The sequence below is a fragment of the Chironomus tepperi genome, unplaced genomic scaffold (assembly GCF_022539635.2).
Source record: "Chironomus tepperi strain 1889 unplaced genomic scaffold, CSIRO-AGI_Ctep_v1 contig_431, whole genome shotgun sequence".
In the NCBI taxonomy this organism is placed as follows: Eukaryota; Metazoa; Arthropoda; class Insecta; order Diptera; family Chironomidae; genus Chironomus; species Chironomus tepperi.
In genome coordinates this window covers 153-14,982 of record NW_027226553.1, presented here as the reverse complement: position 1 = coordinate 14,982, position 14,830 = coordinate 153, and the positions used below count along the sequence as shown (strand labels likewise).

The window sequence follows — 14,830 nt, the reverse complement described above, 5'->3', positions numbered from 1 at the left end:
TGATTTTAAATACTTTAGGCAGTAAATGTTGACTTTTCTACAGAGTATCACATTTAAGCTTTGGCAGAGCTCCATTTTAGATTCCGACTTCATTGGAGTCCATTGGAGTCCAGTGGAGTCAGACTTTGGTGTCCAATCGGTGTCCGAATCCCGGAATCCAGTCAATTCTGCTTTAAAGTCCAAATTTGACACCCAAAACATCTCCAGCATTTCTAATTGATCGAAACCAATTCGAAGATCACGATTATATCCATAAAGCCAACTTTCAACTGATGAGTCACTAACCAAATGACATAAATGAACGTCATAAATTACAATTATGGAATTCCAACATATTATTGGTTTTTCTGACTATAACAAACAATTGATCAGTCGATTATTGATGGATGGGATATTTTATGTCAAAAAAACTATAAATTCATTCTATTTTAAGCAAGTTAAGGTATTTTTGGAATCGGAACAACAGAAAGGGATTTTTAAGTCAACCTAGGACATCAATTCGAGGATATGCTCTAGGACGCCCTTGAATTCCGCCTCAGGTTCGAACCCATCCGACTTACATGACCCACCCAGAGTGTGTGACTGCAACGCACAAATCTTGATATGATTGGGACCTTACTGACTGCATGTGCTGCTCAGGAAAAGTCCCAATAACCCCTTAACACTAATCTAGGCCATCAATAATTCACTCAATTCAGACAAAAGTCTTTCTAATCAGTCAAAATTCCTTTAAGTTTTTCCTTTTTACTACTTCCGATTGCTTCCGTTATCTAACTAAATTGATCTGAAAAAGAAGAAATTGACACCAAAAATGTACAATTAATTTATTCTTTATTTACATAAATATAATTTGTTTACCTCAAAGTTTGTTATTAACCGTTCAATGCTCTGCCCACTTCCTCTATTTAAACGTCTTTCATTGTCATTTTCGTGGAAAAAATCCTTAAAAGAAAGTAGTTTTAAGGTGGAAATGCTCAGTTGTCAGTCAAATTTTGGTACAATAAGTTGTTCATTTGAGGAGTTTTTGTGGATTTTTTGAGATTTGAATCGAATCTACCTTAATAGGCTGTTTTTAATATGAGTGTTGTGACACCAGCGCTGAAATGTTTGACAAATCGTCAAATTGAGCTCATCAAGTGCAATTGGCAGGCGTTAAGTGAGAATGTGAGTAATTGACCATATTTTTGGTTTCAAATGCAAGTTCAGACTTTTGGCGGGTCTGAATTATTATTAGAAGTCGATGTGGACTCGATGCTACATTTCTATAGAAGATCTTCACCGACTTGAGCCTTTCTAAGTTTGAATTTGGTACAAAAACTCACAATTTACTCTAAAATTTCATTAAAGCCTGAAGAATCTGGGCAAGCAATATTTTACACATTTTTGCTGCGTCACCCAGAACATAAGCAACGTTATGCAGCATTCAGGAATATTTCACTCGAAAATTTGAAGGACACTGCTCAAATCAAACGGCATTGCATGAAAATCATGTAAGTTTTCAAAATTTGTTCAGACATTTCAGACATTTTCCAATTCCAGGACTGTATTTGGAACCGTAATTGATGCGCTCGGTACTGAGAACTGCAAAAGTATCATCTACGATGCCATCGCTGACAATGCTGATTTTCATGGCAAAAAAGGAATCGAAAAAGAGCATTTTAATCAAATTCGAGACATTTTGGTTGAAGTCGTCACAGGAGCTTGCAGTTTGGATGATGAAGGTCAAGAAGCTTGGAATGACTTGATGGATACGATGTATCACATTACATTCAATGTTTTGGATGAATTGAGGAAGTAAATTATTGTGAATTATTAATAGTAGAAATTTATGAATATTAATAAAGGATTATTGAGATTTATGTTGAAATTTTGATTTTTTGGATTGATTCCCCTTCCTTCCTAAGCATTACTAGAAGCACAAGACGTACAATGGAATATCTGAAGTTGGAGCCACGCTATTCTTGATATGAGTGTCTACAATAGCTAAAACGTGTGCCTTGGGGGTTCTAATACGTAATGGTGTCATGATGGCTATGTGATGGCTGATTTCGGCCATTCTTGCTTGTTTTTCAGTTACCCAACCATTAAATTGTAACAATTCTCAATTTTTGCAGTCCAATTTGGCAAAAAATCGTCAAAACAGCCTCTGACAATGCACTTTGATGTCTCAAGTTCATTTAATCATATTGACATCCCCTACTAACCTTCAATTCCTTCAATATCCCAATAAATTCCTCTCATCACCCAAAATTCACCTTTAATCACCAATCGCGTGAATAACTGAACATTTCTTCCAGAACTTTACTGTCTTTTACATCCTTCAAGTTCCTATTTTCATTATTTTTATTCGATTAATTCCAGTTATCTTCCCAATTTGATCTATAAGACTGAAACCTGACTCTTTTATATTTCTGTAATTTAATTTAACACGATAATCATCATTTTAATGTCAGTCATTAAGCGTTGACATTTTCATGCAATATTTTGATGTGTTTGGCACTTTTTTTTGATGATATTTTAGCAAAATGTTTCATTTGATGTGAGAATTTTGTGAGAGCTGGTCAGGATGGTGATGAATTTGAATAAATTTTAAAGATTGTTGAATAGTTGAGTCAAAAAATATCCAGAAAGTACAAAATGTATCCAAAATTTCCAAGATATTTATGGAGAAACACTCAAACTAGAGTAAATGTAATCAGAACTCCACCTTTAAGGGTGTTGACAGATAGTCAAATCAGAATTATTAAGGATAATTGGAAGATTGTGAACGAACATGTAAGTTGATGCTATAAAGCTTCTTTAGAATCAATTAGAACTTAATGCTTAGTTCTGAAAAGCTATTAGATATCTGGAAGACACATGATTTATAAATCCGGACACAGACCGGCGCGACTTTAACCTGAATCTCGATATTATCGATTAAACCTAAGGCCAGAGTCACACTAACCCTACAGCCATATTTTTCGACCTCTCTACATCTTGTATCTTCCAAAATTACCAATTATCCTTACCAATTATCACTATCATCATCAATTTACAGCCAGTTTATATACAGCACTTATATCTCATTTCTAGCCCATCGAATCAGGTCAAGCCATTTTCTACACATTTCTGAAGCGATATCCAGAACATAAGAAGAGATATCCAGCATTTAGAAACATGACACTCGAAGAACTCAAAGACACACCACAAATTCGTCATCATTGCGGTCGAATCATGTAAGTTTACCTGTTTATGCTGCTATGACGGCAGCTGGCCCCGATCTAGTATCTAAAAGAGGAAGTAGGGTGTTTGTTGAGCTCCTCTGGGTAGCCTCTAAGTCAACTTATTTCAAACTATATAAACTTTTCCAGGGAATTCTTCGCCGCTGCCATCGACTCCCTTGGCACAGAACATCAACGCGACTTTTTAGTCACCGCAGTCTAGGACAACGCAGATTATCATGGCAAAAAAGGCATAACAAAGGAACATTTTATTCAAATGCGTGACGTCATGTTGGAGATCATTGCCGGTGCTTGTAAATTAGATGATGAAGGCAAGAAGGCATGGAGTGACTTTATGGATATTTTATATCATATTACATTTAATGTTTTGGATGCATTGAACAAGTGAATTAATAAAGAAATTTTAGGGGGTATTTTGTGAGGTTTTGAAGGGTTTTATGATTTGGGGTAATTGTGGCTTAAACTGTAGCTTAATTCTGCATTTTGAGTCCATATGTCATTCAAGTCGACAACAAGCCTTTTTAAAAATCAACCAAAATCTCCATTCCTACTCAAATTTCATCTCCTAAAGCGCCGCAGACACTAAAAATTTTTATTTATTCCAAAATGATCAATTTACATACAGCATAAGACGTAAGTGACACCATAAAATAAGATTAAGAATGAAAAATGAGTAATCGATTGTTGATGTTTGCCGGATAATTTTTTAAATAATTATTTATAGGAACTAAGATGACTTGACTTTCGTTTGATGTTTTATGAGTCACGAGATCGGCGTGTATTTAGATGATGTAAGTGATTAATTGATAGAGGAAGTATTGGACTTGGTATTGGGATATAGGGGGTAGAAGTGGGTTTCGATGGTAGTTAGGGGGTGTTATGTGAGTTTTGGAAGGTCATGAGCCATGTAAGGGTCACAATTGATCTATAAGGCCAGAAAAGTATGTGAGGGGATGAGAGGGATAGAGTTGACCACCTACCCCACCCGCCCTACCAGGTTCCACTGTATGAATGCGTCCCAGGTGTTGGATAAGTCATCCTAACGGTCGAATTTTGGAGATCATGGCAAATTCAGAATTTCAGAGCAATCCGGCTTCTGTACCGGCGTATTCTGGGGTTAGATGGGGATCAGAGTATATCAGGAGGATCAGGAGGGCCGAATTGATAGAAAAAGCATCCAAAAACATGACAAAAGCCACCTTAAATTTATTAAAAGTATAAAATATTGTTTTGTTTTGCACAAAAAAAAGTGAATTATTTACTGATAAGATTACAGAACTAACGTCTGGAATATAAGCACATGTAAATGCATTTGAGAGCTTCATCGATTCCTTCATTTGTTGTTGCTGACGTCATCACAATTCGATACTAAAAAAACAACAATTTTCATCATATTAAGCCACAAAAACAGTCAAATTTATGTCCATACCTCCCATTCATCCTTCTGATTAAGTCCCAATTTCTCAATAATCTCATTCTTATCCATCACATCCACTTCATCAATTTTATTTCCAACAATAATCAACGGCATTGACTGCACATCGTCCATAACCTGCGACAACAGCCATCGTGCATTTCCAATACGTTCTTTGTCGCTTGCATCGATGACAAATACGAGAGCATTTTTGTCTTTGAGATATGAATTGAAGAATTGTTGTACGGGAGCGGAACTGCCGACATCCCAGAATGTCATGGGGAGGTTGTTGAAGAAGATTGTCTCACAATTGCAGCTGAATGTTGGGATTGTTTGGATGAATTCGGAATATTTGAATTGATAGAGAAGGGTTGTCTTTCCGGAGTTTTCGGGGCCAACTGGGGGGTGGGGGAGAGGGGGTTAGGGGTGTGGGATTGATTGAAATTGAAGGGAAATTATTAAAATTGAAAAATTAAAGGAAAATATGAAAAAAAATTAGAAAAAATTTCAGTTTTAAAATAAAAAAAAAAAATTTAAAAAAAAAATTCAAATTTTTTAAAAACAAAAATTTCAAATTTTAAAAAAACATAAATTTCAAATTTTAAAGTACAAAAAAATTAAAATTTAGGTTTTTTAAATTCAATTCATTTTTGAAATATCAAAATTGTAATTTTTTATTTGAAAATTTCAATTTTAAAAAATTTGAAAATTTCAATTTTTTAAACTTGAAAATTCCAATTTTTTTTTAAATTTGAAAATTTTAATTTTTATTAAATTTTGAAAATTTAAATTTTTTAAATTTAAAAATTCAAAAATTCAATATTTAAATATTTTTTTTTAAATTTCAATAAATTGTGAAATTCCTTTAAAAAAATTCAAAATTTTTCCAATTCCATTTCCACTTACAAATCAATACTTTTGGTGTAACAGCCATTATTTAAAAACTTGTATCCGCAGTTTTTTCAGTCCTAGGTCAATTTTAACTTAAGGTTTTTTATTGTTTTTTTTTTGTTGCAAAAACTAAGTCAATGTTCAGCAGTATGTAACATACGACCTCCAAATTCCTTATCTAACCGGTAAGTGAGCAAATTGTTGTTGACAGCTTTTTCACTTTTTTTATTGTCTTTGATTAAATTTCATTTTTTTATTGAATTTTTTTCACTTTTTTTGTCAAAAAATTTGATTTTTTTTTGCAATTTTTGTCAATTTTTTCAAATTTTTTCAATTTTTTCAAATTTTGAAAAATTTAATTTTTTTTTATTAAATTTAAATTTTAAAAATTGTTAAAAATTCTTAAAAAATCAATAAATTAAATCTTAAAATGTCAGCACTTTCTCTGTCAACCGTCAACCAAGGAATACTAATTTAGCTCCCGATTTTTCGTGTATTTCAACTACAACTGTGTGCAATCAGCGACAGCAAATTGTAGAGATTAAAAATATTTTTTATCTTAATCGTTTTGCGATAAAATAAACAAAAAAAGCATGTGAGTGAGGAACAAAATTTGACAGTCAAAAGTGTCATCTTTTGGGAGCTTTTTAAAGCTTTTTGAGCTTTTGGCTTACATCATTATTACAAAACATTACATTCCCTATAGGATTAGTTTGCGATCAGATTCCGTGTGACTGACAATTTTTTATCGAAATTTATCAAAAAAGATAATAAAAAAAAGTTTATCACGATTTTAAAAACTATCGGAAGCAAGGCTAGTCGGGAGTGTGACTTGTTATTAAAAATATTAAAAAATTTTAAAAATTATATAAAAAGTGAAAAAAATTAAAATTGCTAAAAAAGTTAATAAAAAATAGATAAAAACAGTTAACAAGGTCAATTAATTTAAAAAAAAAAAGTGAATAAAAATTTATGTTTTATTGTTTTTTTTATCAAATACAAATAGTCGATAAGATAAAAATTGCGAGAAAAAAATCTTAAAATTATGGCAAAAAACTTAAAAAGTGACGAATAAAGTCGGAAAAAATTGAAAGATTGGAGTTATTAATTTTTAAATTTTATTTTTAAGTTTTTTTAAAAAATTTGTTTTAAAAACTATTTTGAGATTTAAAATTAAAATTAAAAAGTTTTTATTGTTCTATTTTTAGTTCAGTGCTAATTAGTTTTATGACGTAAAGTGAAAAATTAAATAATAGAATTTACTACAATGAATTTATAAAATTAGTTATGTTAAAATAAAAGTGAATTTTATTTAAATTAATTTTGAACTTTGTTTTTTAAAATTTAACATTTTTAAAATCTTTTAAAGTTTCATAAAATTTTTTTAATATTTTTTTATATTTTTTTAAATTTTTCAAATTTTTCAACTTTTTTCAAATTTTTAAATTTTTTTAATTTTGTAAATTTTTTATATTTTTAACTTAATTTTTAATTATTTTACTGTTTTAATTTAAACAAATTTTTAAAATCTATTTATTTTTTAAAATAATTTTAATTTTAAACTAAAAATTTGAATCTAAATGCTATTTTTGAAAATATTTTAATTTTTAGAAATTAAAATTTTTTTTTTTTTTTATTAAAATTTAAAATTTTTCAAATTTTTTCAAATTTAAAACTTTAAATTTCAAACTTTTCTCACTTTCTGACACTAAATTTATAAAATGAAAATTCCGACACAACCATTTTAACTTTAATTCCTCTTCTATGTTCAACACTTCCATCTGGTCTATAGAATGTCACCAAGACATCAATATCTATGTCCTGTGGTCCATCAATTACCCGCGTTGATGCCAAAAAGAATCCAGTTGAAACTTTTTGAATTCTAAAAATATTTTCAATTAATTTAAATTTTTAAAATCCGTTAAAATTTTGAAAAACTTACACAAAATCATCAAATCCAGCTTTTTTGATGCTTTCCTTTGTGCTATATGCTCGAACATCCTCAATAACTACATCATATCGATAATGAGTAGAGATATTCAAATGGAAGATATTGCTTGCTGTGCAGTTAGCAATCCTTGATGCAAATGAGATAGAATACAGCCACGGCTTATTGCAATCTTCATCGTAATCGTCATCACCACATGGTGTCCTTAGATGACAGTATCTGGCCATAGAATTGAATTTTAAGGCATTAAGTTATTAAAAATTTGATTTTTTTACCTTTCACCATTTCGTTTAACAAGCTTATAGCCTTCATCGCACTTGATATTCATGCATTTGTATGATCCTGGAATGTTGAGACACCGACTTGTTTTCTTGTCACATATGCCAGGATATTCTTGACATTCGTCAATATCTATAGGAAAATAGAATGAATTGTTATAGTTGAGGATAAGTTCAGTTTGAGGATGAGTTCAGTTTAAGGATGAGTTCAATATGAGGTCAAGTTCAGTTTGAGGACAAGTTCAGTTCATGAATGAGTTTAGTTTGAGGACAAATTCAGTTCAAGGATGAGTTAGTTTAGGACAAGTTCAGTTCAAGGTTTGACAGTTTCAGGAGTTTAGTTTGAGGACAAGTTCAGTTTCATGAATTCAGTTCAAATATAAGTTCTTTTCAAGAATGAGTTTATTTTGCGGATAAGTTCAGTTCAAGGACGAGTTCAGTTTGAGGACAAGTTCAGTTCATGAATGAGTTTAGTTAAAGACAATTAGTACTCACCCGTGCAGTAAGATTCCTCCTTCCTAAATCCAGCAGGACATCTACATTCATAGCTTCCCAAAGTATTAACACATTCACCCTGACACAACTGCTCCCCATGTTCCCTACATTCATCAATATCTTCACAAGTCCTTTGATCCACATTCAGCCTATATCCTTTATCACAAAAGCATTGATATCCACCAATTTTATTAACACATCGATGACTACAATCGTGAATATTTTCAATGCATTCATTGATGTCCCTACAATAATTATTGTCATCCTTTCTAAATCCAGCCTTACAATTGCACGTAAATGATCCATTCGTATTAATGCAGTCAGCATTACGACATAAATTCTTATGGATATGACACTCATTGACATCCTCACAACGTCCATATTTATCAATTATAAATCCACGTGGACATATCTTCATCCTACATGCATACGAGCCATGAGTATTGACACAATTGTGCGTGACTGGACATGGATTACTGTCACATTCATTGATATCCACACAAGCCCTTCCTTCAGGTCTAAATCCAGCATCACAATGTGACACCTCACACGTATATCCACCATTACGATTGACACAAATCAGACCTTGTTCACATGGATTGAAGATGCATTCGTCGATGTCTGTAAAGTAAAGTTTAAGTGACTATATATTGGATATGACATCATATTAAGCACATACCAACACATATTCCTTTGTAATTCCTCTCAAATCCTGGATAACATGGCTCCACAGTCATCGGTGTCGTTGATCTTGTTGTTGGCATTGTTGTTACCACAAGTTCCTCACATCGTGCCTTAAATTCACTGAATGAATCCTCACAAAAGTAACTTCCGACTGTGTTGTTGCAGACTTGGCCTATTTCGCAGATCTTTGGGTCTTCATGGCACTCGTTGATGTCTGTAAATTAGGAAGAATGATTAAGAATTGGTGGAAATTGACAGAAGTAGCAAGAATTGGAACAAGTCGGTTGATTGATACCAAAATCCGGCACCATGTCGGCATGACTCTGACATGGTGTCGACTAAACCGAACCCAGCGTAATGATCAGAAATAGATCACATCAAGATAGAGTCTCGACGACCTGACCGTTGGCATTTTGGATCTGATCGACCGACTTGTTGTATTCGGGTACGAAACCGGTCACTTATTATGTAACGATCTTGAAGAAGGGGGAAGGGGTGAAGGGGTGAAGGGGGTGAAGGGTCACGCTCTTGATGACGGAAGGGTGAAAGGGTCACGCTCTTGAATAGGCAGGAGGGATGGACAGCCTTATTAAGTAATAAGTCAGCCATTCCCAAATCAAATTCCAAGTCCAACCAACCTTCACAAACTCTCAGCTTCTCATTATATCGATATCCAGCCCTACAAATCTCCAACGGAATGCATTCATAACTTCCAATTGTGTTCCTACATATAGCCTTATTACCACATCCATTATTCTGTATCCGACACTCATCAATGTCCTGACAGTCACCAAAGTCATTCAAAAAGTGTCCACCCGGGCATCGCTTCTTTGTCCTCCTTATTTCTTCTGGTGGAAGTCTTGAACCGTCAGCTTTTAAGCATGTCCGTCCATCACGTTGCAGGATGTATCCTCTATTGCATGAGCACTTTTGAACGCCATGCATGATTATGCAGCTATGATCACAGTATCGATTCTCACCGCATGGTTCGGGATTGTTGCCGCTGTTGCGACTGCTTGCCTGGAATCTTGATGGATCTAAAGGTTCACGATGTGCTGGATATTCAATATAGTAATTGGTTCCTTTGTGAATTTGTGCTGTTTTCGGGACGTAAAAAGACTAAATAGAAATTTGGTGGCTGCATAAAGGATCTTTGTGTCGTTGATTCTTCATTAGACAGCATGAACAGCTTGTCAGTTGTTGCTTGATATCTATATTTTGGTGGAGATCTTCGGGTTGTTGTTGCTGTGTCAACTTCATTAGTTTCAAAGCTGTCATAGCCAACCTTTAACTTTGATACTGCTTCTGGTGGGAGATAAGGTGCAGGTGTTGTTGGATATGCTGCTGTTGTGGATGTAAATTCATCATAGTCAGCTGGTTTAATAGTTGTTGTTGTGGTTTCGGTTGTTGTGGATTCAGGAACTGTCGTTGTTTGCTGTGTAGTTGTTGTTGGTTCTGACTGAGTAGTTGTAGGCTCTGTAGCTTCGGAACTGGAACTGACTTCATGATATGACGTGTCATTGTCATCATCGCCGTAATCGTCGTCGTCAGGATTTGCCTCGTCGGTTTCTTCGTCGTCAGGCAGAATGACTTCTTCCTGCTTTTTTCGCAGCATGTCTTTCTGGCATTGATTTCAAGCAGTTCCTCGCCATTGACTTTACTGTTGCAATCGTGACCCTTGGTGGCCATTTGTATGCCGAGGATGCATGCTTTGTGGCAGATCTGGAAGGGAAATAAGTTGAAATTTTTAATGAAGTCAGTCAGCACAATGCTGTCCAGAGTTGGGAGGCATCCACTTGCGGACGGTCTCCAAAATGTCCAAAATGAACCCAACCAACTGATGACTCTGATGACTTACCGTATATTTAGTGGATGCACTAGGACATGAAGTTCCATTTTGTGCAGCTATAATGCCTTCATTACAGTCTTCCGTCTCGCGTTGCTTCCGACAACAATATTTGATTTTACTTTTGCATTCGATTTGCAAACTTTTGGGTACCGAATGAAGATCGAATGAGGATGCATCGCAGGACTTTTTGGATCGGTTTCTGCCGAAGCTGCAGCAGTCGTTGAGGACTGTTGATTTGGGGATTCTGAATTGGAATATTTGAGAAATTTTGAAAAAAATTGAAATTGAAAAAAAATTGAAAATTTTTTAAAAAATATGTAAAAATGGGAAATTTAAAGATAAAAAATTTAAAAATTTAAAAAATTGAAATTTCAAAAATTGAAAATTTTAAAATTGAAATTTTTTTAAACTTTAAAAAAATACAAAATTGAAAAAAAAAAAATTCAAAATTTTTTAAAAAATTCACCAGAAAAAATAGCTCAAAAATAAAATAAAAATTTGCTTGTTGATCTAAAATTTCATATTTCAGTTAATAAATATTCTCAGATTTCATTCAGCTTTTCCTTTGAATTTATTAGAATTTTTCGCTGACATAAAGTGTTATGCTGCACAAATAATGCCGGCTTTTGTTTAAATTTTTTAATTTTGATAATTTTAAATTCAAACTGTTGATTTTTTATGTTTTTTTAATTAAATTTCGGAACTATTAATTCAATATTTTGGATTTTTTTAAAACAAAATTCAATTAAGTATCAAATGGGTTTTAAATTTTAAAAATTATATTTAAAAAAAATCTAAAAAATTCAAATTTTGTTTCACATTTTTTCAAATTTAAATTTTAGTTTTTTTTATATATTTTTTAAATTTTGTTAAAATTTTCCAAAACTTTTCAAACTTTTCATTTTCTTTGATTTTTTCATTTTTTTTTTTAATTTTAAAATATTTTTTCAATTTTCAATTTTCAAATCTTTAAATTTTCCACAAATTTCACATTAATTCCACAATTTTCCAACTTTTCAATCAAAATTGACTTAAAATTCACTAAAAATTCATAATTTTTTTCTATCAAATCCACTCACCAAATGCTTCACATTGATGCATCCAAAGTGCAAATGTCAGCAGTAAAAGAAACTTGAACCACACCGGATGGGTCATTTTTCAAAAAAATCACAATTTTTAGTGCTATTCTGACTTATAATTTAAAACTTGTCTTATCCACTTGAAGGCTGAAAAAAGAATAAAAATTTGTAGACAATTGCCGTGCAATTATGTGCAATTGTTAAGGTAATGGAGGTGGTGGGGACAACAAATTTCCACTTTTGTGACTTTGTGCTGAATTTTAAATTTGAGAGAAAAAAATTATCCTCGAAGAGAAAATTAAATGAAAAAAAAGAGAAAAAAATTAAGAAAATGTAAAAATTGAGATCAAATCGTAAATTTTCAAAGATCACAAAACAATTTTTCTCATCATTTATTATAGTGAAGTGAGTCGGGTCGGTTCCTTAATTTAAATTGTGTGAAATAAATTTTAATTTTTTTTTTTTTTTTTTTTTTATTTTTTTTGCAAACAAATTTCAATTTTGGAATAAAAAATTAATTTTAAAATTAAAAAAAATTCAATTTTAAAAATTGAAAAAATTTAAATTTTAAAAATTAAAAAAAAATATTTGATTTAAAAATACAAAATTTTTAATATTTAATATAAAATAGTAAAAATTGTTTTTTAAATTAAAGATTTAAATTTAATACTAAAATAAAAAGAAAATCCATTTAAATTTTTTTAAAATTTAAAAATACAAAAATAAAATTTTAAGAATCTGAAAAAAAATCTAAAATTTTTAAAATCCAAACCTTTATTTTCCCAAATTCCAATAAATTATTCCAATTTTTCCATCTCAAAAAATTTATTAAAATTTTGCAAAATAAAAAAAGAATTAAATTTATTTTTGTCATGCAATTTTTATCTCGTCTCGAATAAAAATAGAAAATAAAATCATCATAAAGTAAACAGAAGTCAGCGTCACTCGAGTGTGCCAAATGTGTAAATTTGTGAAATAATTTCAATTTTTTAAATTGCAAAAAGAAGAAATTTTAAACAAAAAAAAAAAAAAATAATAATAATGCGAAAGTTGAAAAGTTGTTGATTGTAGTTGGATTGGTGATTTGTGCATTTGGATTATCTTGAATGGACAAATAGATGCTAACAGTGAGTAAGCCTTTGATTTTTTAATGATTTGGTCAAGTTCAAGTTCAAGTTGTAAATGTCTTTAAAATTGAATTTTTAAAATTTAATTGTTTAAAATAAAGGTTTTTTTTTGAATTTTCAAATTTTTGAATTTTTAAATTTTTTAAATTTTACATTTTTAAATTTTTAAATTTTTAAATTTTTATAATTTTTAAATTTTTAAATTTTTAAATTTTTAAATTTTAAATTTTTAAATTTTTACAATTTTTAAATTTTTTTAAATTGTTTTAAACTTTTTCAAATTTTCAATTTTTTTTTTAAATTTTTTCAAATTTTTAAATTTTTTTAATTTTAAATTTTTTAAATTTTTTCAAGTTTTTTAAATTTTCTTCAAATTTGTTTTTAATTTTCAAATTTTTTTTATTTTAAAATTTTTTTTTTAATTTTCAAATTTTTTTAAAATTTTCAAAATTTTTTTTAAATTTTCAAAAATAATCAATTTCAAATTTTGTTGAAGATAACGATGCCTACAATGACTACAATGACTACGATAGAGAAGATCCAACAAAAGCACAACCAGTCCAAGAAGAGGAAGCAGTTACTAAACTTTACTATACAGTAGGACAGACACCGTCAATAGATCAACAAATTTCTTGTCATTTTCAAAATAAATCCTATCGAGAAGGTGAAGAATTTCGATTGGGTCCAAAAAATTGTTTAATTTGTATGTGCATTGACACTGAAATCAAATGTGATGATGATGCATGTATGGCGGACGTTCCGGAAGTGCCTGAAGTTGTGGAACCTGAACCTGAAAATGGGAATTTTAGTGATATTGTGAGTAAAATTTGCAATTTTTAAAATTGAAAATTCGTTAAAAATAATTCAAAAAAATTGACAAAATTTGCAATTTTTTTCAAAAAAATCCGTTAAAAAAATTCAAAAAAATTGTTAAATTTTGAATTTTTTTCAAAAAAACCGTTAAAAAATTGAAAAAAAATCAAATTTTATTCCAAAATATCCACAGATCCCCAAAGAGAAGCTTAAACTGCCCGAAATCAACACAACCATAGCCAGTCTCATACCAGAAGCTCATCCAGAAACTCCAAATTCCGAAGGTGAGTTCATTAACATTACACAAAAGTCAAATAAATGTAAACATTTAAATTTATAAAAAATCGAGCTCAACCTTCACATGTTCAGCATATAGTTCAACCTGTATCTATAAATATTTTCTCCAAAATCGCCGGATTATTGTACAAATAAATTGCGCAATAAATTCCCACACAGGCATACTGATCAATTGCGTCTCAATTCTTAGCTGTAGATGGCGACACGGAACCAAGTTTGACATAAAGCTTTAAAGTTCTGACTGAAAATTCTCGAGCATAAATTTGAATCGCGTCATTCGATTCGGTCTAGTCAAGCGTTTCGGGTGGATAAAAGTTGAGTTTTTTTGGAATCAATTGTTGTGAATTTTTGGAAGATTTGTGACCAAAATTTGGTGAATCTTGAATAGAACCGGACTAATTCCATACCTGAGTTTGGATTCTGGATTAATTACCCGACATGGTTAACCAATCCAAAATCCGGCACTAGACGTGCGTGACTCTGGTATTGATTGAGTACGGATTTGAACCAAAATTCGACATCAAGTCAGAGTCAAGACAGTCTGGAGCCTGATATTTAGTCGAACAATCCATTTGTGGCCTTTAAAGCTGCGAAAACTGCTTAATTTTTAGATTCTTTACAAGTTTCCTTAGGGGTCAAACAACCCTCAGCTCCTACTCATCTGGATATAGTCATTCAGTGATGCAACCATGATTAGCACCATTGCCTTGGACTAGCCAAAATTATCTATT

At 31.2% G+C, this 14,830-nt stretch overlaps 3 protein-coding genes, 1 long non-coding RNA gene and 1 pseudogene across 5 annotated transcripts; 3 read left to right on the top strand and 2 right to left on the bottom strand.

The window, feature by feature from the left end:
- Window positions 1-990: 990 nt before the first annotated feature.
- On the top strand, window positions 991-1,829 carry LOC139097822 (globin CTT-X-like). Its single transcript, XM_070649778.1, has 3 exons — window positions 991-1,164; window positions 1,348-1,490; window positions 1,540-1,829. Exons 1-3 carry the CDS (start codon window positions 1,078-1,080, stop codon window positions 1,796-1,798), a joined length of 489 nt encoding a protein of 162 aa, XP_070505879.1. The 5' UTR covers window positions 991-1,077; the 3' UTR covers window positions 1,799-1,829.
- An 808-nt stretch (window positions 1,830-2,637) lies between these two features.
- LOC139097818 (globin CTT-X-like) lies at window positions 2,638-3,625 on the top strand (annotated as a pseudogene).
- Window positions 3,626-3,939: 314 nt separating this feature from the next.
- LOC139097821 (uncharacterized) lies at window positions 3,940-5,818 on the bottom strand. 2 transcript variants are annotated; one of them, XM_070649777.1, is made up of 4 exons: window positions 5,545-5,818; window positions 4,654-5,036; window positions 4,487-4,592; window positions 3,940-4,423 (listed from the first exon to the last, which is right to left on the bottom strand). In XM_070649777.1, the coding sequence occupies exons 1-3, from the start codon at window positions 5,570-5,572 to the stop codon at window positions 4,503-4,505; spliced, it is 501 nt and encodes a 166-aa protein (XP_070505878.1). In that variant the 5' UTR covers window positions 5,573-5,818; the 3' UTR covers window positions 3,940-4,423; window positions 4,487-4,502. The 2 variants fall into 2 exon arrangements, with proteins under 2 accessions (XP_070505878.1, XP_070505877.1); XM_070649776.1 differs by having other exon boundaries at window positions 4,401-4,592; window positions 5,545-5,817.
- A 1,406-nt stretch (window positions 5,819-7,224) lies between these two features.
- LOC139097797 (fibulin-1-like) lies at window positions 7,225-10,549 on the bottom strand. Its single transcript, XM_070649761.1, has 7 exons — window positions 10,033-10,549; window positions 9,573-9,989; window positions 8,930-9,148; window positions 8,251-8,871; window positions 7,753-7,888; window positions 7,472-7,696; window positions 7,225-7,411 (listed from the first exon to the last, which is right to left on the bottom strand). Exons 1-7 carry the CDS (start codon window positions 10,547-10,549, stop codon window positions 7,225-7,227), a joined length of 2,322 nt encoding a protein of 773 aa, XP_070505862.1.
- A 1,715-nt stretch (window positions 10,550-12,264) lies between these two features.
- Window positions 12,265-14,131, top strand: LOC139097813 (uncharacterized). Its single transcript, XR_011545103.1, has 4 exons — window positions 12,265-12,297; window positions 12,768-12,989; window positions 13,486-13,805; window positions 13,996-14,131. It is a non-coding gene; the product is annotated as an uncharacterized lncRNA (long non-coding RNA).
- Window positions 14,132-14,830: the final 699 nt, after the last annotated feature.

What these genes read in the sequence shown, in the direction of transcription:
- LOC139097822 (XM_070649778.1), top strand. Translation starts at nt 1,078, where the DNA reads ATGAGTGTTGTGACACCAGCGCTGAAATGTTTGACAAATCGTCAAATT. An exon ending in GGCAGGCGTTAAGTGAGAAT is followed by an intron (nt 1,165 to 1,347) that starts GTGAGTAATTGA and finishes ATTTCATTAAAG; the next exon opens with CCTGAAGAATCTGGGCAAGC. An exon ending in CGGCATTGCATGAAAATCAT is followed by an intron (nt 1,491 to 1,539) that starts GTAAGTTTTCAA and finishes TTCCAATTCCAG; the next exon opens with GACTGTATTTGGAACCGTAA.
- LOC139097821 (XM_070649777.1), bottom strand. Translation starts at nt 5,572, where the DNA reads ATGGCTGTTACACCAAAAGTATTGATTT. An exon ending in TACACCAAAAGTATTGATTT is followed by an intron (nt 5,037 to 5,544) that starts GTAAGTGGAAAT and finishes CCCACCCCCCAG; the next exon opens with TTGGCCCCGAAAACTCCGGA. An exon ending in ATCAGAAGGATGAATGGGAG is followed by an intron (nt 4,593 to 4,653) that starts GTATGGACATAA and finishes TTGTTTTTTTAG; the next exon opens with TATCGAATTGTGATGACGTC.
- LOC139097797 (XM_070649761.1), bottom strand. Translation starts at nt 10,549, where the DNA reads ATGCTGCGAAAAAAGCAGGAAGAAGTCATTCTGCCTGACGACGAAGAA. An exon ending in TTACAAAGGAATATGTGTTG is followed by an intron (nt 8,872 to 8,929) that starts GTATGTGCTTAA and finishes TTTACTTTACAG; the next exon opens with ACATCGACGAATGCATCTTC. An exon ending in GTTAAACGAAATGGTGAAAG is followed by an intron (nt 7,697 to 7,752) that starts GTAAAAAAATCA and finishes TTCTATGGCCAG; the next exon opens with ATACTGTCATCTAAGGACAC.